At 44.8% G+C, this 25,258-nt stretch overlaps 1 protein-coding gene across 1 annotated transcript in view; it reads left to right on the top strand.

Moving 5' to 3' along the window:
* LOC110492612 (cadherin EGF LAG seven-pass G-type receptor 1) overlaps positions 1-25,258 on the top strand; it is an 83,268-nt gene that overhangs the window by 53,618 nt on the left and 4,392 nt on the right. The window contains exons 6-31 of the mRNA XM_036951766.2: positions 7,065-7,222; positions 7,829-7,992; positions 8,103-8,228; positions 9,557-9,723; positions 9,980-10,165; positions 10,318-10,431; positions 10,573-10,747; positions 10,879-11,020; positions 11,449-11,569; positions 11,691-11,874; positions 11,978-12,079; positions 12,322-12,416; positions 12,516-12,725; positions 13,712-13,895; positions 14,111-14,260; positions 14,467-14,707; positions 15,551-15,718; positions 18,385-18,511; positions 18,618-18,818; positions 19,297-19,471; positions 22,876-22,988; positions 23,080-23,159; positions 23,252-23,378; positions 23,579-23,704; positions 24,654-24,781; positions 25,073-25,179. Coding sequence (XP_036807661.2) covers positions 7,065-7,222; positions 7,829-7,992; positions 8,103-8,228; positions 9,557-9,723; positions 9,980-10,165; positions 10,318-10,431; positions 10,573-10,747; positions 10,879-11,020; positions 11,449-11,569; positions 11,691-11,874; positions 11,978-12,079; positions 12,322-12,416; positions 12,516-12,725; positions 13,712-13,895; positions 14,111-14,260; positions 14,467-14,707; positions 15,551-15,718; positions 18,385-18,511; positions 18,618-18,818; positions 19,297-19,471; positions 22,876-22,988; positions 23,080-23,159; positions 23,252-23,378; positions 23,579-23,704; positions 24,654-24,781; positions 25,073-25,179 — 3,871 coding nt within the window. The remainder of the gene's footprint in view (positions 1-7,064; positions 7,223-7,828; positions 7,993-8,102; positions 8,229-9,556; positions 9,724-9,979; positions 10,166-10,317; positions 10,432-10,572; positions 10,748-10,878; positions 11,021-11,448; positions 11,570-11,690; positions 11,875-11,977; positions 12,080-12,321; positions 12,417-12,515; positions 12,726-13,711; positions 13,896-14,110; positions 14,261-14,466; positions 14,708-15,550; positions 15,719-18,384; positions 18,512-18,617; positions 18,819-19,296; positions 19,472-22,875; positions 22,989-23,079; positions 23,160-23,251; positions 23,379-23,578; positions 23,705-24,653; positions 24,782-25,072; positions 25,180-25,258) is intronic.

Raw genomic sequence — 25,258 nt, 5'->3', positions numbered from 1 at the left:
CCCCCCCCCTCCCACCAACTCCATACAGAGTTCAGATTTTTAAAGAATTGTCATGGGAACAGACACACTAGTCTTTGTTTGGGGCGTTTTGAAGCTCAGGGATGAGTTAAGTTGAGGCCGTCGTATTCACAAAGACAAGAGAAGGGATTATTGAGATTCTATTTGAGCATTGTACTATTGTTTTGAAAGACAATCTGGTTTAGGCATGTGTAATGAAACAGGAAGATCTCAACATATAATTATTTCTGGACCCAGGGCTTTCTATGCAGGGATTTCTTTTTAAAAACAACACAGTTATGTGAGAATGCACTAGGGTACCCCTACTACTACCCCTAGCCTTGTTCTAAAATGTATTAAATCGTTTTTGTCCCCTCATCAATCTATAAACAATACCCCATAATGACAAAGCAAAAACAGGTTTTTATAAATGTTTGCACAATTGTTACCAATAAACAATGGAAATATGTCATTTACATAAGTATTCAGACCGTTTACTCTGTACTTTGTTGAAGCACCTTTGGCAGCAATTACAGCCTCGGGTACAACGCTACAAGCTTGGCACGCCTGTATTTGGGGAGTTTCTCCCATTCTTCTATGCTGATCCTCTCAAGCTCTGACAGGTTGGATGGGGAGCGTCGCTGCACAGCTTTTTTCAAGTTTCTCCAGAGATGTTCGATCAGGTTCAGGTCCAGGCTCTGGCTGGGCCACTCAAGGACATTCAGAAACATGTCCCACTCCTGTGTTGTCTTGGCTGTGTGCTTAGCGTCGTCTTCCTGTTGGATGATGAACCTTCGTTCCAGTCTGAGGTCCTGAGCGCTCTGGAGCAGGTTTTCATCAAGGATCTCTCTTTAATTTGCTCAGTTCGTATTTCCCTCGATCCTGACTATTCTCCCAGTCCCTGCAGCTGAAAAATATCACCACAGCATGATGCTGCCACCACCATGATTCACCGTAGGGATGATGCCAGGTTTCCTCCAGACGTGACCTTGGCATTCAAGCCAAAGAGTTACATTTTGGTTTCATCAGCAGAGAATCTTGCTGAATCTTTTCATGGTCTAAGAGTCGATTAGGTGCCTTTTGGCAAACTCCAAGTGGGCTGTCATGTGCCTTTTACTGAGGAGTGGCTTCCGTCTGGCCACTACCATAAAGGCCTGATTGGTGGAATGCTGCAGAGATGGTTGTCCTTCTGGAAGGTTCTCCCATCTACACAGAGGAACTCTGGAGCTCTGTCAGAGTGACCATTGGGTTATTGGTCACCTGGATGTTTTTCACCAACATTTTGAATTAATTCATCATGAGAGAAGGAATTCAAAATGTTGGTGAATACATCCATTATTTTATCCTTATACACATAAACTGACATAAAATGGGGTTGACCCCAACGCAAAACAAATTGTCTTTTTTGGGGGGTACTACATGCATTTGCTTGTTCCTCAAGCGAAAGTCTTGGTGGTTCCAAACTTATTCCATTTAAGAATGATGGAGGCCACTCTGTTCTTGGGGACCTTCAATGCTGCAAACATTTTTTGGTACCCTTCCCCAGATCTGTGTTTCGTCACAGTCCTGTCTAGGAGCTCTACAGACAATTCCTTCATCCTCATGGCTTTGTTTTTGCTCTGACATGCACTGTCAACTGTGGGACCTTATATAGACAGATGTGTGCCTTTCCAAATAATGTCCAATCAATTGAATTTACCACAGGTGGACTACAATCAAGTTGTCGAAACATCTCAAGGATGATCAATGGAGACAGAAAGCACCTGAGCTCAATTTTGAGTCTCATAGCAAAGGGTCTGAATACTTATGTAAATAAGTTATTTCGTTTTTTTATATAAATGAGTAAAAAAATGTATATTTTAAACTGTTTTTGCTTTGTCATTATGGGGTATTGTGTGTAGATTGATGAAGGAAAACATGTATTTAATCCATTTCAGAATAAGGCTGTAACGTTACAGAATGTGGAAAAGGGGAAGTGGTCTGAATACTTCCCGAATGCACTGCACATAATGTATCTGTAAGAGCATTAGCCTGAACCTAGGCAAACCCTGTGGCACAGTATCTCAGTAGGGGTTTCAATCAACTTTACAGATATATCCGAATATCTTTCTACAAACAAATGGCTCAATGTTCGAAGCAGAAGTTAAACTAGCCTAACTAGAGCAGTCTGTAGATAACTACCTGATAAAAGGCTGTTTGAGTGTGAGTTGATGTATTGAAATGATTAATTAACACCCTTCCCCCCTAGCCTGTTTTCTTTCTGTGTTATCCTGTGACAATGAGGGCAGCTGAGGGAGTACTTTACCCCTCTCCTCAATTCATATTCACCCCCCATGGAGCCACATAAACACTGTCAGGTCCTCCCCTGTGGGGTCATTCTCCTACTGACAATGAATGGCTTGGGGTCCCACTACGACACCAGCCATCACCTATTTACTCTGTCATACACCACCAAGTCCTGGCTGGGTCAATCTACTGCTAGAACTGATATTGTCCCCTGTAGGATTTTGAAATATCATCATTGATCGGGAAAGAGGACTAAATGTGGGTTGGTTTGAAACTTGAGTTTTCTTTGTGACTATCCAGCAGAATGTGAAATATTTGCCCTATACCCAACCCCCCTTCCTCTCCACATACAGTGCATTCAGAAAGTATTCAGACCCCTTCAATTTTTACAATTTTTTTTTACGTTACAGCTTTATTCCAAAATGGATGAGTTGTTTCCTCCTATTTCCTCACAATGCCCCATAATGACAAAGAGAAAACCGTTTTTTTAGAAATGATAGCAAATGTATACAAACATAAAAATGCATACCTTATTTACATACGTATTCAGACCCTTTGCTATGAGACTCGAAACTAAGCTCAGGTGCATCCTGTTTCCAGTGATCATCCTTGAGATGATTCTAAAACTTAATTGGAGTCGGCCTTTGGTAAATTCAATTGATTGGACATGATTTGGAAAGGCACACACCTGTTGAATTGTTAGATATTACTTGTTAGATATTGCTGCAGTGTTGGATACTAGAAGCACAAGCATTTCGCTACACTCGCAGTAACATCTGCTAACCATTTGCTAACCATTTGTATATGACCAATAACATTGGATTTGGTTTGATTTTGATTTGACAGTGCATGTCAAGTTAACCTTGACTTAACCTTTCACTCTTAGTACTAGAGTGGAATATAGCAGCTAGTTGTTTTGTCTAGTTCATCCTGGCCTTCACGGCCTTGGCGTGCACCATCTGCATTACCAGCACATACATGAGCGCACACATGCAGACACACGCACGCACACATACGTACATACACACGCGGTTTGGAATTTCCTTATCACCTCATTTGGCACATTTTGGAGAAGACATGGTCAAATATTTGTTTTGGACTTTGGCTTTCCTAGAGAACAGGAACTTGGAACACACTTGAATTATCCCTGTGGATTTATGAGTGTTCCGAATGTGTGGAAAAGAGAGATGGAACAAGTGTCACTGTGTTCCTGTTGTTGACCTTGATATGGTGTAACGGGGTGCGTACTGGCGGCAGAGAGGTCAGGCGCAGGAGAGCGAAAACTCGTTTACAACTGTGTCGTTTAATAAGCACAAAAACCACCGTAAACAGAACAATCAATCAATCAATCAATCAATGGTTCAAACAAAACCCGGTGTCCACCAGCACAACATGCACAAGCACTACAAGAAACGATTCCGGACAAGGACATGGGGGGAACAGAGGGTTAAATACACAACATGTAATTGATGGAATTGAAACCAGGTGTGAGGGAAGACGAGACAAAACCAATGGAAAATGGAAATTGGATCGGCGATGGCTAGAAGGCCGGTGACGTCGACCGCCGAACGCCGCCCGAACTACGAGGGGGACCGACTTCGGCGGAAGTCGTGACATATGGTGGCATAATGTGAATAGAACACGGCCTAAATATGGCAATATCAAGGAGTATCTCGTAATACTATTTTGGTAGTTTTTATACACACTGTATACAAAAGTATGTGTATACTCCTTCAAATAAGTAGATTTGCTACTGTATATCAGCCACATCAATTGCTGACAGATGTATAAAATCAAGCACAAAGCCATGGAATCTCCATAGACAAACATTGGCAGTAGAATGACCTTCCTGAAGAGCTCAGTGATTTTCAACTTGGCAGTTCATAAAATTTCTGCCCTGCTAGAGCTGCCCCAGTCAACTGTAAGTGCTGTTATTGAAGTGGAAACGTCTAGGAGCAACAAAGGCTCACCGGTGAAGTGGTAGGCCACACAAGCTCACAGAACGGGACCGGAGAGTGCTGAAGCGCGTAGCGCATAAAAATCATCTGTCCTCGGTTGCAGCACTCACTTCCATGTTCCAAACTGCCTCTGGAAGCAATGTCAATGTTCATCGGAAGCTTCATGAAATGGGTTTCCATGGCTGAGCATGCAATACCAAGCGTCGGCTGGTGTGGTGTAAAGCTCACGTCCATTGCTCTCTGGAGCAGTGGGAACGTGTTCTCTGGAGTTAGGAATCACGCTTCACCATCTGGCAGTCCGACGGACTAATCTGGGTTCGGCGGATGCCAGGAAAACGCTACCTGCCCCAATGCATAGTGCCAACTGGAAAGTTTGGTAGAGGAGAAATAATGGTCTGGGGCTGTTTTTCATGGTTCGGGCTAGGCCCCTTAGTTCCAGTGAAGGGAAATCTTAACGCTACAGCATACAATGACATTCTAGACAATTCTGTTGGTTCCAACTTTGTGGCAACAATTTGGGGAAAGCCCTATGCTGTATCAGCATGACAATGCACCCGTGCACAAATCGAGGTCCATACAGAAATGGTTTGTTCCACTATCTCTGCTCCCACAACGTTGTACCTCTTCCTGTTGTCACACCTGCAGTGGCATCCACTGGTCATCCTCCCATGCACTATCACATCCCCACAGGAAGGAGATCAAAGGTCCAGACACACACATTCAAACACCTATGCACACACTGACAGATACACACTCATACAGATGTATTCGCATAGGAGCCAATTCCGACCCGAGTTAAGCTGGCGTAAAATAACGTAATTCCCTTTTTTTTATGCACTTTTCTCTCTATGAGTATTCTGACCTTGAACTGACCTTGAATTTAAGCATGAGAATAGCATGCTATTCGCCCGCTATTAGCTTGAGCTGGAGATGGAATAAATGAATGTGTGGTGGTGTGTCTGCAAATGCGCCGTATTCTGACCTTCTGACTTCGTTCCCTAATAAATCCACCCGCTTTTATGCACGAGGAAACCATGAATAGTGGAAAAAGCTTCGACTTAATTTTTTTCTCCCCCCGATTAGAAATAACATCGTTCTTCATGCACTGTAATGTACAACTTGATAAGAGCTATCGATAAGAGCTAGTTAAATGAACATCCGTTTGGGTAATTAGAATTGTAAATATACATGACACTTTTTTTGTTGTTGATCTATTTCACCTTATAATCGCTGGAGACAAATGTGAAACCAGTCATACGGCAGCAAACTGAGCGTTTCAACTTTCCCACAGTCAAGTTTCTGAAACGCTGTGCCGTTATGCAGAATGCATATTGTACAGCCTTTTAACTTGCAGGGATGGGCACTCTCTGTTTCCTATTTCTATCACGTTAAACATTAGCCAATCAGCATCGACCGTCAGTAAGGTCAAATAACCGCACATATTCAGCTGCCAATTTACCGTTAGTTCCCTTCAGTTGGCATAGCTTACATTATCATTCCGTGTCATAACATGGTTTAGTTGACCTTCGTTTGCTTCCTCTGTAAACGCCGTCACGGCCGGGCGGTTGTTGCTGAGGATCATTAGTGACAGTTGATAATATCGCTATGGTGCGGAGCGCAGGCCAAGCCGTAACAGTTTGAACCCGACGCATGGCTCAATACTTGGCCGTGTCATCCCACAGCTCCATGGTGAGTGCAGGCAACAGACGAGGGTATAGCCTACTATTGAACGATCTTCTCGTGATTATAATTCCGTGTGCATTAATCTTCCAACATCAAATTGTGGTTGTCTCATGCGCCGAATACAACAGTGAAATGCTTACTCACAAGCCCTTAACCAACAATGCAGTTTTAAGAAAAATCAAGTGTTTAGAAAATATTTACTAAATCAACTGAAGTTTATTTTCTTGCTACTTACAACCTCATGCTAATCGCATTAGCCTACGTTAGCTCAACCGTCCCACGGTGGGGGGGGCACACTGATCCTGAAGAGGTTTTAAAAGGATGGCGTAAGATATGTGTACTGAAAACCCTATAGAATGTTGGCCAGCAAGTGGGAGGGTTTCAGCCATTGAATGTAGCCACACATTCAGAGCACTTTACGTGACTGAATGGGTCAGTCTACATACCAAATACTGAGAAGTGTATAGTAATAACGTGCGTAGGAAAGGCATACATTCTCAAGTCGGAATCGACCCCATACAGATTCTGTATCTGCACGCACAGATCCACACTGAGGGGAGAGAAGGTCACAGAACGTGACACCGTTTGGGGACAACTAGGTGGAACATGCGAATGTGGTGTTAATAGCTTGGAAAAGGGCAGAGCCGTGAGATGAGTTGCAGTGGGGTTAACACTGACAGTTGCTATCAAAGATCTACAATTGTTATTGCCACTTGGTGGAAACTGTGGTCCCGGGGGAGGGTTTGACACGAAATGCCGTTCTCAGTCTATGGTATCTCTTCACCCACCAGTGTCCCGCTATCAAACTATGACCTCCTTCATTATACATCGAGAAGCTTTTCACCTTCCAGTACATTTTTTTATTTTACCTTTATTTAACTAGTCAGTAAGAACAAATTCGTATTTTCAATGATGGCCTAGGAACAGTGGGTTAACTGGCTTGTTCAGGGGCTGAACAACAGATTTGTACTTTGTCAGCTCGGGGATTTGACAAGTCCACCGCTCTAACCACTAGGCTACGCTGCCGTATGATACCTCAAATGTATGGCTGAAAGCCCAAATTTTCGCTCTGGATATTCGTGCCTTAGTTTAGTAGCTGCTGTCACCTTAAATGTCATGTGACCTCCCTTCTCTTTCCAGCCCAACATTGGACGCCTTGGCTTTCCTCACGGACCATCAGATGAGAAGGTGGCAGTCGTTGCCGTGGACGACTGCGACATCGCCATGGCGATTCGCTTTGGTGGCCAGATCGGCAACTACTCTTGTGCCGCTCAGGGCATGCAGACAGGACAGAAGAAGTGAGTGCAGAGTCTCAACGGGTTTATCCAGCCCCAAGCTTAGCTTTTCACCCATCATGCCACCCTGCACTGCAAGTAGAAAGTTGTGACAGCAATTGCCATTTGTTTTTCCTATACAGCAGACATAAAAACCTACATCTGTATAAGTATTTTTTTTACTTGTTTAAAAACATATTTATTCTTATGCAAATGTTTTTTATTCAAATGTAAGTCTGTCCCCTGCTTTGGACAAGTTTGTATATCACAAGACTTCCCAATAGAGAGCAGTTTATTATATGGCTGTGGTGCATTTTTCACAACTTGTGTTGAGTGTCAGTTACGCCAGCATAGGTCACACTAAACAGTAAAGGTTTTAATGCAAAGGGTTAAGTAGTTGTAAGTGGCTTGACCAGCCTCTCTCTCTCTCTCTGCGTTTGGTTTTGTGTGTTTATTTTGTGTGGCGGCATATTGCTACAATACGGCCTCAATGTTACAATGTTCATTTCAATGTTCTAGTGTGGCTGGTGCACTGCAGTGTCACTCAAATCACAATCATACCCAATGTCCTTGACTCTGGATCCAGAATCATACACAAGGTGATAGTTGTTCTATGTTGTCCATCTCTAGGTCCCTGGACCTCACCGGTCCCCTACTCCTGGGTGGCGTTCCCAACCTGCCGGAGGATTTCCCTGTCCGGAACCGAGACTTTGTGGGCTGCATGAGAGACCTAACCATAGACAGCAAGACTGTGGACATGGCCAGTTTTGTGGCAAACAACGGCACGGCCGCAGGTCTGTGCTATTCCTTACATGTGTGACATAATATTGATGTTTCAACATCTTTTTTTTTTCAATTTTTTGGCCTCTATTGATGCCTCTGATTATTACATGCCTGTATTCAGGGTGCACAGCGAAGAAGGACTTCTGCACTGAAAGTGTGTGTCTGAACGGAGGAATGTGTGTGAACAAGTGGAGCACGTACTCCTGTGGCTGTCCCCTAGGCTACGGAGGGAAGAACTGTGAACAAGGTAATTGATTTTAGGGAAAGTGCGTGTTTTGGATATATATTGTTTTGGGGGGGGGGGGGGGGGGGGGATTCCCTGTACGCGTGTGTATGCATGTGCCCTGTGAGTATGTGTTTTACTGTGTGTCTCATCATTAATTGAGTTCAAAATGAAATGTCGCAGCCACGCTCCACAAGGCTAGCGGTGAGGAAACAGACAGTAGAGGTCAAGGTGGCCAAGTTTCCTGTCAATCTCGACATTCCTACATTCCACACACACACTGACCCTAACACTGGCCATGTTGGAATACTGCATTCTTCTGTCCCGGCCGGCTTGAGGTAATCACAGATCTCAATTGGCCTGATTGATAGAAGTAGCTATCCTCAAGGAAACAAGGATGGAAGGAAGGAAGGATGCATTTCAAAATGACTGTATTTACACTTGGTCCAGGGCCACACCACATCTCATTGGTGAACTGATTATTACCCAGAAGCATATGGGGCAGTGGTACAGTTCTATTTTAGCGCCTGGCTACGCAGACACGCGCGAGCAGTGTGGGTGCAGCGATTGAATAACATGTATGTATACATTTATTTTTGCAAAGCTCGCACACGCGACGAGAGCGCTCGTGGTCAGAGCGTAAGGCACACTGTGAGCCAATGCTTTCCACTTTTCTGACGCAAATCCCGTTAGCAGGAAAAGGAAATCACATCTCTGATGGCTTTTAAGTTTTCAGAAAGCTTCGTTTGGCCTAATTCATAGAAGTACCTCAAAAAGGGCACAGTGGGTGTTAAACACTGTTGTAACCCGGGTTTGCCTCTATATGTCTCAGGCTTTAAAATACAGCTAATTACTGAGTGTTGGGTGTTTCTCAATCCCAACTAAATCTGTGTTCTTATGAGACTGATACTGATGATCTGCGTGTATGTACAGCATGTGTAATGAACAATAGCATGAATGTGAATCACACCCATATTAATCCCCATTTAAGCACACACACGCACACAGTATTAATCACCATTTCCTGTAGAAGCTGTGGTTGTAGGGGAAGCAATAAACAAGTACAGACTCTATCCACAACTTTTACTTCTGAGCTCATCCTCTACAAGACCAAACACACAGAATAGCTACCTGTATGGTAATGATAGCCCCCTGGATATGTTACAATGGCTTTGTGGTCAGGGTTTATCCAGATTTTTTGGAACAAGGCCTAGAACGGGCCTAGTCATTCTGGCCTCTCATGTGCTATTACCGATGTCCTTTTGTGATTTAAGTCAAAATTGTACTTGTATTCTTCTTAATCTATTTGGTTCTCCAACTGAAGTCTCCCTATCTGTTCACCCTTCCTCCAGTCATGCCCTCCCCTCAGCACTTTGACGGCCAAGCCCTGGTGTGGTGGCGCGAGCCAGAGGTAACCATCGCCGTGCCCTGGTACATGGGTCTGATGTTCAGGACCAGGCAGAGCTCTGGCACCCTGCTGCAGGCCAACGCTGGAGACTTCTCCAAGATACACATCCTGGTGAGTGGAGCGGGGCAGTACAGAGTCCATACAGTGCCTCCATGTTGTCAAAGTAAAAGGCCAAGCTAATGCCCTAGTGACGTTAAGCTAATATGCTGCCGTTAAATGACTAAACATCGTGTTCTCTCTCTCTCGCTCTCTCTTTTCTCCCCTGATTTTCTCTCCTGCCATCCTGTCTTTCTCTCTCTCTCTCTCGGTTCTTTGCCTTCCATCTGTTTTTTCCCCCTCCACCATCTCCCTCTCTCCCTGACTCCAGATCAGCGGCAAACACGTGCGTTTCCAGGTGTTCCTGGGGGTGAAGCGGGTGGCCCTGCTGGACTTCCCTCAGGTCAGGGTGAACGACGGGGAGTGGCACCACGTCCTGGTGGAGCTGAAGAGTATCAAAGATGGGAAGGACATCAAATACATGGCCCTGGTGTCACTAAACTACGGCATGTTCCAGGTACGCGCTGACTGACTGGCTGCACGGTATTTGTGTGTAGTTTCCTGTTCTGTACTCGTTTGTGAATTGAATGTGTGTATTACCAAGTGTAATATGATACACAATACACGTGGTCTCTGTGGTAGTGTTTTATGGGTGGGTGCCTTTCACAGAGGTCAGTGGAGATAGGCAACGAGCTGCCAGGCCTGAGGCTGAGGAGTCTGTTTGTGGGGGGCCTGATGAAGAAGGATGGGACGGTCCAGAACGGACTCAAGGGCTGCATGCAGGTGAGCCTCACACCATTTGTCTATGATATACTCATTTTTGGAAAGCAAAATCGTTCTACGACAATACAACCCTGATGGTCCTTCCCTCTCCTGCGTCCCTCTCCTGCGTCCCTCTCCTGCGTCCCTCTCCTGCGTTGCCAGGGCGTGCGGATGGGCGAGACTTCCACCAACCTGGCTAATATTAACATGCGTCAGGGTCAGAAGATCCGGGTGGAGGAGGGTTGTAAGGTGGCTAACCCCTGCACTGCTAGCGCCTGCCCCGAGCACAGCCGCTGCACTGACAACTGGAGCTCACACACCTGTGTGTGCCACCCCGGTAAGCCCCCCCCCCCCCCCTCCCCGGACAAGACCCTTTTCACTACCATTAAAAAATACCTTTAGAAAGCTGAAGCAAGCACACACATTTTCATCAGGAAATGTACCTATTCATGCCCCCTCCTCCCCCAGGATACTTCGGGAGTGACTGTGTGGACGCGTGCCTCCTGAACCCCTGTCAGCATGTGTCCACCTGCGTCCACCAGCCCAGCTCCCCCCATGGCTACGGTTGCCAGTGTGGCCACAATTCCTACGGGCAGTACTGCCAGAACAAGTGAGATTTGATTTGATTACTGAGATCCCTAGAAACTGATCTAAGGCCAGTTTCGTTTTTTTTGTTTGGGGATTTTCTTAGTTTCTGTTTTTTTAACTCGCCTGAGATGTGAATTGGTGCTGGTTCTGCTGTTTGTGCCATGTTCTTGAAGCGGTTCACATAGTTTCCAAGCTTATCGCAGTAACTCCACTTAACCCCTACTGTACCACTCAGCACCTTCCATCAACATCTGCAGTAATCTGGTTTTGTTAATTGTTGCCCCTTGGCTTTGGTATTGGTTGGTGTCAAACAGCTTTATAGAAAGTTTTGGCATTGGCTTAGCATTCCAAGTCCCTTGTGATTTGCTCACGGTTTCCATTCATCCGTCCATACTTGCTATGATAAGCTGGGTTCTAAGGGGAATAACACCTTGTTCTGTTGTTCTCCAGAGCCAACCTACCCTGTGCTCGCGGCTGGTGGGGGAACCCTATCTGTGGCCCATGTAGCTGTGATGTCAGCAAAGGGTTCTACCGAGACTGCAACAAGACCACTGGGGAGTGCCGCTGTAAGGTACTGAAAAGTGTTTAACATACTCAGTCGCTTCTGTCGAAGTCCAATTTGGGCATGATGGCTAGCTATCCCAATTTCCTCCTGAGTTGTATGCTTAGTTTATGCTCTCTCCTGCCCTCAGGATAACTACTACCGGCCCGGGGGAAGGGACACCTGTTACCCCTGCGAGTGTTTCCAGCTCGGCGCCATGTCACGCTCCTGCCACCCCCACACGGGCCAGTGTCAGTGCAGGACGGGCGTGATCGGGCGCCAGTGCAACCGTTGTGACAACCCCTTCGCTGAGGTCACCTCCAGCGGGTGCGTGGGTAAGGCAACCTAGGACCTGGAAGCTCTTGTAGCATCTCACTAACTCATTCATTCAATTTCGGATCTAAGATAGTTTCTGCTTGGTTGTTCTCTTTTCACTAGTTGTGTATGAGGGCTGTCCCAAAGCCTTTGATGCAGGGATCTGGTGGCCAACGACCCAGTTTGGACAACCCGCTGCAATGATGTGTCCCAGGGGATCCACTGGTAAGCACAACAAGCCTTTTCAGAATGTGAAAAAATGTATTGGAATTACATAGACTTCACTGGAATTTTTCCAGACTTTATAATGTTTATACTGTTGTTGTTGTTGATTTCCTCACCGTGTCAGCCGAGAGGCAAGAGGTCAACAGAGAATCTTCACGATCGGTCCTGTTCCTTACCCTTCTCTCCCCCCCTTTCTTTCTCCTCCCCTCCATCCCTGTTTCACCCTCGCTCCTCCCCATTAGGCACGGCCATCCGCCACTGCAGCGACGAGAATGGCTGGCTGCCTCCCGATCTCTTCAATTGCACCTCTCTCACCTTCTCTCAGCTGAAAATAGAGGTTTAAACTTTTATTCAAACCGGGAAGTCCCATTGAGATTAAAACCCTCCTTTAACATCGAGACACCTGTCTGACGTCTCCCTGACCTCTCACCTTCAGGACGAGGAGCTGCATCTCAACAGCTCCAGGATGGACGGAGAGAGGTCAAAGGGCATGGCCAGCAGGCTGCGGAGCGCCACCAACCGCACAGCGGCCCTCCAGGGCAACGACGTGAAGACGGCCTACAGCATGCTGACCCGCCTGCTGCAGTACGAGAGCCAGCAGCTGGGCTTCGACATGGCCGCCACAAGAGACGTCCACTTCCATGAGGTGGGCCGCTAGAAACATGCTTCAACTAGTGTTGAATACGCAAGTGCCACGTAGTGCACTTCCTCAACTCTCAAAATGATGTTGGAGGTGAAATAAGAAGGTAGACAGGATTAGCGATTCTTTGGCATCTCTTTTCGTTGACATCAGGAACTCATATGAACTCATAGAAATATACCCTGACATGCCTTCAAGCTCTCTGTCATACTACATCCACCCCAATTTCCTCTCACAGCACAGTTTCGGGAGACTCGCTCAGGGTTGAAAGAATGACCCACATTGTTCGTTAAATAGCTCAACTGCTTAAGGATCCTGTTAGCTTTAAGTAACTAATAGTTTCCCCAAATCCTGCTTATAGCTGGTACCGGTTTCCTAAGAGCCTGTTTCCCCGGTTGGATATTCCTCCCCCTATAGGGAATGTGATCCGGAGCCTATTATGTGGAAGTAATACAGTGCAATGATTAGCATGTTCTCTATGAGCTTTATTAAGGCCATGACCATGCTGGGCGCTAACGGCTAACTGTGTGCATTCTTGGCACCAGCCCCAGCGCTTTAGGGTGTGTTAGATACCAGAAGGTGCAGCTGGAACGGTTTAGGGGGTCAAGGACCAATCAGAGTGGAGTTTATTGAGTGATTGGACCAATGGGCGACTTGGGAGTAGTAGTTCCCCAGGGGGGGTTGGGCGTGGGGCCAGATTGCACAGGTGATGTTATGAGATGATGTCTGTATATTGACCCCCCCTTCCTGTATAGGGCAGCTCGCCTTTCCTTCTTTTGTTTTCTTTCGTCCTTTCTCTCTGTTCTGTTGGCATTGATTTCACATGCTTCATTTGGGATATATGATACAGATTATGGATTCTGTTTGTCGCTGATGTATGCAGGAATGATACCATACTAATCAGTATGGCACAGTATGACATTGGTGAATGCAGAGTATTGCATAGTATAGATATGCCGTAGGTGGATGACAAATGTGTGTAAATATTCTAGAACATGGTCCAAGCGGGCAGTGCCATCCTGGACCCTGCTAACAAGGGGCACTGGGAGCAGATCCAGCGTTTCGAAGATGGCACGGCCCTACTTCTGCATAGCTTTGAGGAGTACGCCCAAACCCTGGCCCAAAACATGAGGAAGACCTACCTGAAACCCTTCACTGTTGTCACGGACAACATGAGTGAGTCCACCTGCAGTGCAACGACACAATTATTTTCTTGCAGTAACCTGATTTGCATGGCTAATTCATGCAAAGTGATGTTACATAACCTAAAATAGTCTACTGTACCACCAATACCTCTGGTGTGTGACAAGCATAATTAACAACCTCTCTCTCTCTCTCTCTCTCTCTCTCTCTCTCTCTCTCTCTCTCTCTCTCTCTCTCTGTGCTCACAGTTGTTTCTGCGGATTACTTGGACTCGTCCAATCCAGAACAGGCAAACATCCCGCGTTTCCAAGAGATCCAGGCCTATCCAAAAGAGATGGAGTCCTCCGTCCACTTCCCAGAGTTCCCAACACAGCACGAGCAGCCGGTGGGGGTTAAAGGTGGGCTTAAAGGGGTGGATACGGCATGGACTTTTTGGGTTTCACCATGCAGCCTTCATAACGTAATAGTCCATGAATTAAGTCTGAGCTGTTGCACTGCGTCAACCGTTTGTCAAGTTCTTCAACCAGTCTTGGTAGTGTTTTTTTATATGTGTGTGTGATTGATTGATTTCATTCATTCATTTATTGTCATAATATCATTACAGCAGTCTCCACGGCACCAGCCAGAGACTCAACAGCCACAGACGACCCCATAGCAACAGCCACAGATGCCTCTCCTGTCCAGACTGAGTCCACTGACTCCTCCACTGTCGATCACCAGGCGTCTGCCAAGAAGAAGCGTCACGCTGAGGTCCCAGGCCCTCTCCCTGTTGCCGTGGTGATCATCTATAGGACCCTGGGACAGCTCTTGCCTGAAAACTACGACATTGATCGTAGGAGCCTGAGGTACTTCTTACATTTCCTCCTCAGTCTTACCACATAAAACACGTTGGTTGTCTTTAAAATATGCTGTCTAGTGTATAATTCAAAGATCTTACACAGTGCCGTGTGTACGACATGCGACGTGCTTCGCCGCACACAGAACACATAAACAACTGTTCTCTCCTTGACAGTTCCCTTGTATAGAATGTGTGCGCGTTTCTGCAGTTGTGTGTGTGTGTACAAGGAGGTTCAATTCTATCATGCTTTTAGTGCTGTTAGTCAAATCAAATCAAACTTTATTTGTCACATGCGCCAAATACAAGTGTAGACCTTACCGTGAAATGCTTACTTACAAGCTCTTAACCAACAGTGCAGTTCCAAAAAATATATTTACCAAGTAGACTAAAGTAAAAAAAAAAAAATACAAAATTAAAAGTAACACAATAAGAATAACAATAATGAGGCTATATACAGGGTGTACCGGTACCGAGTCAGTGTGTGTGGGTTAGTTGAGGTAATTTGTACATGTAGGTAGGGGTGAAGTGATTATGCATAGATAATAAACAGTGAGTGGCAGCAATGTACAAAAAGGAGGGGGAGGGGGTGTTACTGTGTGTCCTTTTGTTTTGGACTAGTTTTCATTGTGGTAGATGTTTTTACTGCTGTGGTCCTGCCTCACAGTTGTAACCAGAACCTTACGGTAAGTCATTCTCGATAAGAATGTATTTTGGAATACTACAGTCAATGTAAACACACGTCACCTGTGTGTGTGTGTGTGTGTGTGTGTGTGTGTGTGTGTGTGTGTGTGTGTGTGTGTGTGTGTGTGTGTGTGTGTGTGTGTGTGTGTGTGTGTGTGTGTGTGTTTAGACTCCCCAACCGGCCCATCATCAACACCCCAATTGTGAGCACGGTGGTTCACAGTGAGAGGGTACCCTTCACCATTCCTCTTGCACAACCCATCACCCTGGAATATAGACTACTGGAGACAGAGGAGAGGACCAAACCTGTCTGTGTCTACTGGAATCATTCCATCGCGTAAGGATGAGTATACCTATCAATGCTCTTATTTATAAAGTGGTTCCTCAATTAGAAGTTTTGACACTTCGAGGTCATTTGTGGTTTAGTACGGTACCCTGCGTTACTGCTTCATTGCTCCAGACCACCACAAGGGGGAGTTAGAGCACTGATGATGCTTTTGGGTCCCAAGGTGCTAAATGTGTCTCTATCTGACAATGAACGGGCGATATAAACCTAAATAGAAAATTGTGCACAGACTTCGAAATTGAATTTCAATGAACTGAATGATGAGGATGAAGAAGGTGATTGAATTTAGAACAATGTTTTAAGAATTGCTATTCCTCTGTCCTGCAGCGCACACCCATAAAAAATACACTTGTTTTTTTGGGGGGGTGTCAGAAGAAACTGTAGCTGGACTGTTAGCATATTCCTTACTAAAACAGTGCTGTTGTGCAAATGGAATAGACAACAGGTGGAAATTATAGGCAATTAGCAAGACACCCCCAATAAAGGAGTGGTTCTGCAGGTGGTGACCACAGACCACTTCTCAGTTCCTATCCTTCCTGGCTGATGTTTTGGTCACTTTTGAATGCTGGCGGTGCTTTCACTCTAGTGGTAGCATGAGACGGAGTCTACAACCCACACAAGTGGCTCAGGTAGTGCAGCTCATCCAGGATGGCACATCAATGCGAGCTGTGGCAAGAAGGTTTGCTGTGTCTGTCAGCGTAGTGTCCAGAGCATGGAGGCGCTACCAGGAGACAGGCCAGTACATCAGGAGACGTGGAGGAGGCCGTAGGAGGGAAACAACCCAGCAGCAGGACCACTACCTCCGCCTTTGTGCAAGGAGGAGCAGGAGGAGCACTGCCAGAGCCCTGCAAAATGACCTCCAGCAGGCCACAAATGTGCATGTGTCTGCTCAAACGGTCAGAAACAGACTCCATGAGGGTGGTATGAGGGCCCGACGTCCACAGGTGGGGGTTGTGCTTACAGCCCAACACCGTGCAGTACGTTTGGCATTTGCCAGAGAACACCAAGATTGGCAGATTCGCCACTGTGCTCTTCACAGATGAAAGCAGGTTCAGCAGGTTCCACCAACGCCACGTTGCACCACAGACTGTCCAGGAGTTGGCGGATGCTTTAGTCCAGGTCTGGGAGGAGATCCCTCAGGAGACCATCCGCCACCTCATCAGGAGCATGCCCAGGCGTTGTAGGGAGGTCATACAGGCATGTGGAGGCCACACACCCAACTGAGCCTCATTTTGACTTGTTTTAAGGACATTACATCAAAGTTGGATCAGCCTGTAGTATGGTTTTCCACTTTCATTTTGAGTGTGACTCCAAATCCAGACCTCCATGGGTTGATAAATTTGATTTCCATTGATCATTTTTGTGTGATTTTGTTGTCGGCACATTCAACTATGTAAAGAAAAAAATATTTAATAAGAATATTTCATTCATTCAGATCTAGGATGTGTTATTTTAGTGTTCCCTTTATTTTTTTGAGCAGTGTATAAGCAAGTTATGTCTGCTAAGTAATCAAGTTGATGGCACAGTCATATAGCGGCACCTACATAAAACTGAGTGACTCACTCCTTCATGGCTTTGGATCAAAATAAATAAGTAGCAACAGTCTTTCTGATAGACTTTAATAAAGAAATGTTTTGGTTATCCTGACCTGGATGCCATGTAGTTTATTCTCTAAAAGTACAGATATAACCATGGTCTTTTGCGCATGTCATTTTCCAGATTTGCCCTAACCTAAAATGCCCCTTAGATATTAATTTAGAATCCCCCAATCCTCTAAATGTAATTATTGGCCAAGAGCCATGTAGATTGCAAAATAGTTGGGAAGAGATTTTCGATGGCACATGGTTTATGAATTGACACGCAATTTTCCGTTCCTCCTGAAATCGCTAACAGTCAAATGCGTTCTCTCCGTCGCCCACGCGCACTTTAAACATTTGGATAATAAAGCGTTTGAAGGCTGACATTGGTTGTTTTAATGCATTCGTGAATTAAAGCGCTCTAGCTGACACGCTGTGGTTCATCTGATGAAGGTGCACATGGGCCTATTTATATAATGACTATGAATTCGGAAGGCAGAAATGATTAAAAATCAAAGCATAGACCTCTCACTGAAGGTGCCAGTCATACAAAGTTAAACTTAAATCCGAACTGGTTGGAGATAAGAGTACATGGCCATAAAGCCTAGATCATTTTTCAAGTTGTTCAAACATTCTTAGATGACCAGCAGGGTCAATAATATAAACAGTGGTTATAGGAGGGTGCAAACCGGTAAGCACCTTGGGAGTAAATGCCAGTTGGTTTTTCATAGCCGAGCATTGAGAGAGAGAGAGAGAGAGATCAAGTGAATTAAGCTACATTTCTTAAAATCAATCCCATTTACCATGTTCTTGCAAAAAAAACGTTTTAAATTCTCTAGCACAGCCAATATTAAATACTGTTAAATGCTTCTCAAATATGCCCCCTGGTGGTCAAACTAGCACTAACTAGCATTAATGGCAACAATGGCTGACAATGAAAGCTCGCAAGGTGTCCTGCAGTACAACGCAACTTTTACTGGAAGAACCACTGTACCATAGGTTTTACAATGGAGTTTAGCTAGATTCTGTTGAAAAATTGAGAAAAAAAATCATACCCAACAATCTCTATTTTGTGTCCAGGGTTCAAGGAACGGGAGGCTGGTCTGCCAAGGGGTGTGAGCTGGTGTTCAGGAACAGTACTCACATCAGCTGCCAGTGCAGTCACATGTCCAGCTCTGCTGTGCTCATGGACATCTCCAAAAGAGAGGTACTGCCCTGAGCCCTCTACCCCACACACTAGGTCAGCTTTAATGTTATTATTTTATAACTTGGATTATTTGATCTGACCTCCTATTCTGTGTTTACCTCCTCAGCATGGGGAGGTCCTACCCCTGAAGATCATCACCTACACCACTGTGTCAGCATCGCTATTGGCCCTCCTCATCACCTTCCTCCTCCTGGCCATCCTCCGGAAGCTCCACTCCAACCTCCACAGCATCCACAAAAACCTGGTGGTGTCCATCTTCCTCTCTGAGCTCGTCTTCCTCTTCGGAATCAACCAGACTGAGAATGTGGTGAGGGCCTAGCACGTGACCCTGAGGCACACCCCAAAAAACACTCTCTCTTTGTCTTATTTCTTTATTATAGACTCTCCACTTATTGATATACATGCAGGATAAAAAGTAGTCTCTACTGTAAATATATTGGTTTACAGCATTGTGTGGAGGGGAACTCCAAGAGGAAGGCTACAGAGCTAGCCTTGGGTCTCCTCTCCCCTCCACAACTTTGAAATGCATTTGTCTTTTAATGGTAGTGAGTTGTGACTGTATTGGCTGTGCCTGATCATCTTAGTGGCTTTATCTTGGATAATAATAGTTATGTTTCTGTCTGGCAATGTGTGGAGTTGGCCTTAGCGATCGCATTGTGTTCTGTTGTTATAGATTAGAAGTTACTGAACCCGACTTATTTCACAGAGGGCCCAACAGACATTTGGCACAGATTTATTTTAAAACGGGGTCTTTAATCATCTTTCCCAACCACTCTGTCCCTCAGTTCACGTGTACAGTGGTAGCCATCCTGCTGCACTACTCCTACATGTGTACATTTGCCTGGATGTTCGTGGAGGGACTTCACATCTACCGCATGCTGACTGAGGTCCGCAACATCAACCATGGCCACATGAGATTCTACTATGCCATTGGCTGGGGCATTCCTGCCATTATCACCAGTGAGTGAGACGCATACACTCTCTCTCTCACACACACTCCCCACCGACACACACACACAGACAGACACACAGACACGCATGCAAACAAATACATTCCCGCTCATTTTATGCACACAAAGACAGAGGGGGACACAGATGCATGGAAAAAACATACCGAACGTAACCACACCCCTGGACTTTTCCCGCATTGTTGTGTTACAGCCTGAATTTAAAATGGGTTACATTGAGATTTTGTGTCACTGGCCTACACACAATACCCCATAACGTCAAAGTGGAATTATGTTTCATTAGAATTTTTTTACAAATGAATTAAAAATGAAAGCCTGAAATGTCTTGAGAGACAATAAGTATTCAACCCCTTTGTTATGGCAAGCCTAACTTAGTTTGGGAGTAAAAATGTGCTTAACTAGTCACAGAATAAGTTTAACATGATTTTTGAATGACTACCTCATCTCTGTACTCCAGATAACAATTATATAATGTAAGGTCCCTCAGTCGAGAAGGGAATTTCAAACACAGATTCAACCACAAAGACCAGGGAGGTCTTCAAATGCCTCACAAAGGGGACCTAATGGTAGATTGAAAAAAAAATCTATAAAAAAAACAGACATTGACATTCCCATTTGAGCATGGTTAAGTTATTAATTACACTATCAATAAATCCAGTCACAGCAAAGATACAGGCGTCCTTCCTAACTCAGTTGCCGTAGAAGATGACAACCGCTCAGGGATGTCACCATGAGGCCAATGGTGACTTTAAAACAGTTCCAGTTCAATCGCTGTGATAGGAGAAAACTGAGGATGGATCAACAACACTGTAGTTACTCCACAATACTAACTAAACTACAGTGCCTTGCGAAAGTATTCGGCCCCCTTGAACTTTGCGACCTTTTGCCACATTTCAGGCTTCAAACATAAAGATATAAAACTGTATTTTTTTGTGAAGAATCAACAACAAGTGGGACACAATCATGAAGTGGAACGACATTTATTGGATATTTCAAACTTTTTTAACAAATCAAAAACTGAAAAATTGGGCGTGCAAAATTATTCAGCCCCCTTAAGTTAATACTTTGTAGCGCCACCTTTTGCTGCGATTACAGCTGTAAGTCGCTTGGGGTATGTCTCTATCAGTTTTGCACATCGAGAGACTGACATTTTTTCCCATTCCTCCTTGCAAAACAGCTCGAGCTCAGTGAGGTTGGATGGAGAGCATTTGTGAACAGCAGTTTTCAGTTCTTTCCACAGATTCTCGATTGGATTCAGGTCTGGACTTTGACTTGGCCATTCTAACACCTGGATATGTTTATTTTTGAACCATTCCATTGTAGATTTTGCTTTATGTATTGGATCATTGTCTTGTTGGAAGACAAATCTCCGTCCCAGTCTCAGGTCTTTTACAGACTCCATCAGGTTTTCTTCCAGAATGGTCCTGTATTTGGCTCCATCCATCTTCCCATCAATTTTAACCATCTTCCCTGTCCCTGCTGAAGAAAAGCAGGCCCAAACCATGATGCTGCCACCACCATGTTTGAAAGTGGGGATGGTGTATTCAGCTGTGTTGCTTTTACGCCAAACATAACGTTTTGCATTGTTGACAAAAAGTTCAATTTTGGTTTCATCTGACCAGAGCACCTTCTTCCACATGTTTGGTGTGTCTCCCAGGTGGCTTGTGGCAAACTTTAAACGACACTTTTTATGGATATCTTTAAGAAATGGCTTTCTTCTTGCCACTCTTCCATAAAGGCCAGATTTGTGCAATATACGACTGATTGTTGTCCTATGGACAGAGTCTCCCACCTCAGCTGTAGATCTCTGCAGTTCATCCAGAGTGATCATGGGCCTCTTGGCTGCATCTCTGATCAGTCTTCTCCTTGTATGAGCTGAAAGTTTAGAGGGACGGCCAGGTCTTGGTAGATTTGCAGTGGTCTGATACTCCTTTCATTTCAATATTATCGCTTGCACAGTGCTCCTTGGGATGTTTAAAGCTTGGGAAATCTTTTTGTATCCAAATCCGGCTTTAAACTTCTTCACAACAGTATCTCGGACCTGCCTGGTGTGTTCCTTGTTCTTCATGATGCTCTCTGCGCTTTTAACGGACCTCTGAGACTATCACAGTGCAGGTGCATTTATACGGAGACTTGGTTACACACAGGTGGATTGTATTTATCATCATTAGTCATTTAGGTCAACATTGGATCATTCAGAGATCCTCACTGAACTTCTGGAGAGAGTTTGCTGCACTGAAAGTAAAGGGGCTGAATAATTTTGCACGCCCAATTTTTCAGTTTTTGATGTGTTAAAAAAGTTTGAAATATCCAATAAATGTCGTTCCACTTCATGATTGTGTCCCACTTGTTGTTGATTCTTCACAAAAAATACAGTTTTATATCTTTATGTTTGAAGCCTGAAATGTGGCAAAAGGTCGCAAAGTTCAAGGGGGCCGAATACTTTCGCAAGGCACTGTAAATGACAGAGTGAAAATGAAGCCTCTACAGAATAACAAATATTCCAATTCATGCATCCTGTTTGCAACAAGGTACTAAAGTAAAACGGACAAAAATGTAACAAAGGAATCATCTCTATGTCCTGAACACAAAGTATTATGTTTGGGGCAAATCCAACACAACGTTCCACTCTGCATATTTTCAAGCATGGTGGTGGCTGCATCATGTTATGGGCATGCTTGTCATCGGTAAGGACGAGGGAGTTTTTTTAGGATAAAAAGAAACGGAATAGAGCTAAGCACAGACCAAATCCTAGAGGAAAACCTGGTTCAGTCTGCTTTCCAACAGACACTGGGAGAGAAATTCATCTTTCAGCAGGACAATAACCTAAAACACAAGGCCAAATCTACACTGGAGTTGCTTACCAAGATGACATTGAATGTTCCTGAGTGGTCTAGTTACAGTTTTGACTTAAATCGGCTTGAAAATCTATGGCAAGACTTGAAAATGGCTCTCTAGCAATGATCAACTTGACAGAAGTTGAAGAATTTTTTGCAAATATTGTACAATCCAGGTGTGGAAATCTCTTAGAGACTTACCCAGAAAGACTCCCAGCTGTAATCCTTGATGATTCTAACATTTATTGATAAATCTGCAAAAATGTATGAAAATATGTTTTCGCTGTCTTTGGGGTATTGTGTGTAAAATCTATAACACAACAAAATGTGGAATAAGTCAAGGGGTATGAATACTTTCTGAAGGCACTGTACTCTTCAAGCCAGGGATGGGGTCAATTCCCCCCCCAAATTCCTGTCAGTTCGGGAAACTAAACCAAATTCGAATCCCACATTTTCCTAATTGAAAAGCATTGAAGGGAATTGGAATTTCAGTGTAGTTCCTGAATTGACAGGAATTCAAAAGGAATTGACTAACTGTATGTGTTTTCCTGTCTTGTAGGCCTGGCAGTAGGGTTGGATCCTCAGGGTTATGGTAACCCAGACTTCTGTTGGCTTTCTGTCCACGACACACTCATCTGGAGCATCGCTGGGCCCATCGCTATCATAGTACTGGTGAGTGTGTGTTTCTGCCACTCTTTATTTGTTGTACTATACTGTATTGGTTATGGCTGTTATTCATCTCCATCTCATGTATCTCCCTTAGGTCAACATGACTTTATTCTTCCTGGCCGCCAAGGCCTCGTGCGGAAAGAGACAGTGGACATTTGAGAAGTCTGGAGCAATGTGAGTACTTCGAAACAGGATAGGGTTTAAAAAATAGTTGGCACAACGTGTCGGCTGGATTCCATTCAAAAATAACAACCTCTCCTCTCCAGCTGTTCTCTACGCATAGCCTTCGTCCTCCTGTTGCTCATCAGTGCTACCTGGCTCCTGGGCCTCATGGCAGTCAATAGTGATGTACTCTCCTTCCACTACCTCTTTGCCATCTTCAGCTGCCTCCAGGTATTTGTCTTTTTGCCTTGTCATAAAAAAGTACTTCAAAATCCCTGAAATACATTGGCTCTGTTTATCTGACATGCAATTCTCTCGCTCTTGCGCTCTCTTGCGCTTTCTCTCTCCTTCTCTCTCTCTCTCTCTCTCTCTCTCTCTCTCTCTCTCTCTCTCTCTCTCTCTCTCTCTCTCTCTCTCTCTCTCTCTCTCAGGGTGTGTGCATCTTCTTCTTCCTCTGTATTTTCAACAAGGAGGTGAGGATCAACCTGAAGAAAGTCCTGACAGGGAAGAAGTCCATCGTGGAAGATTCTACTGCCACCCGCACCACTTTACTCACGGTATGTACACATCAGTCAATATCTAAGTGTACTAAACCTGTCTACATTCAAATCCCCTAGAGTCGATAATCGAATTAGCATAATACACATTTCCCTAATACCGAAAGGTGAGACTTCCATGAAAACAGACCGGTCGGTTGTTTTTCTCTAGGATGCCCACAAGCCTCACAAGACTCGTCTGAAGGTAGCCCAGTATCAGTTTGAAAAATAATTGGAAGCATACACTGAGTGTACAAAACATTAAGAAAACCTGCTCTTGCCATGACATAGAAATGATCAGGTGAATCCAATTTGAAGCTATGGTCCCTTATTGATGTCACTTTCAATCAGTGTAGATGAAGGGTAGGAGACACGTTAAAGAAGGATTTTTATGCCTTGGGACAATTGAGAAATGGATTGTGAATGTGTGCCTTTCAGAGGGTGAATGGTCAAGACAAGATTTAAGTGCCTTTTGAATGGGGTATGTTACACAGGAGTAGGTGCCAGGCGCACCGGTTTGTTTCAAGAACTGCAACCCTGGTGTGTTTTTCACACTCAACAACAGTTTCCTGTGTGTCTCAAGAATGGTCCACCACCCAATGGACATCCAGCCAACTTGACAGAACTGTGGGAAGAATTGGAGTCAACATGGGCCAGCATCCCTGTGGAACGCTTTCGAACACCTTGTATGGTCCTTCCCCCGATGAATTGAGGCTTTTCTCAGGGCAACCATTTTTTTGATGATCATTCTTTCATACTTACAGGGGTCCTACATTTCTAAATGGTATGACCTTGGTGTGACCTTCTTAAAACAATGCCATATGTTAGCTCAGTAGAAACCCAGCCACGGACCCTTTGATCTTATGGAGATAAATACTAGATATTCAACATAAAGGGGATCACATAAACATTACCTGATGCTGCTGATGGTGACGATTCAACCCACATTCTACCTCTTTGATGCCCCCAGCGTTCTTTAAACGGTAAGTACTCGTTCACGGAGGAGGACGGTTTGTACCGCACGGCCATTGGAGAGTCCACTGCCTCCCTGGAAAGCACGGTCAGATCAGCCCACAGCCTCAGCAGCAGCCAGGCCAGGTAACTCACTGGGTGGCAGTTGGGTTGTACTGAAACTGGGTTTTAATTAGGGTTGCAAAACTCCAGTAACCTTCCCATATTCCCAGCTTTCTAAGAAAGCCCTATTGGAGGATTCTGGATTTCCTGCTTATTCCCCCCTGATTCCAGGAATGTTCCAACCAGTATTTCGGGAAAACCTGGGAATTTTGGGAAGGTTACCGGAATGTTGCAACCCTAGTTCGACTGGAACAAAATTGTTGTTCATGTTCAAATGATTATTTCTGTACTCATCATGTTTCTTTCTTCCTACAGGAATGGCTCGGAGCAAAAGCATACTACATCCTCCCGCTCAGCCAAAAAGAGTCACAGTGGGGAGGGAGACTCCTCCATCTTCATCCGCAAGCGTTCCAAGAAAGATAGTACGAGTCTTATGCACAAACTGCATGCCATCTGTTTTTAGTCTGATCCCGATACATGTCATGCCATTGGCTGCTTGGG

Source organism: Oncorhynchus mykiss, chromosome 2, assembly GCF_057628025.1.
Source record: "Oncorhynchus mykiss isolate SJ-2025 chromosome 2, ASM5762802v1, whole genome shotgun sequence".
Classification (NCBI taxonomy): Eukaryota; Metazoa; Chordata; class Actinopteri; order Salmoniformes; family Salmonidae; genus Oncorhynchus; species Oncorhynchus mykiss.
Note: the sequence above shows the minus strand (reverse complement) of the source record. Positions and strands in the feature narration are given on the sequence as shown.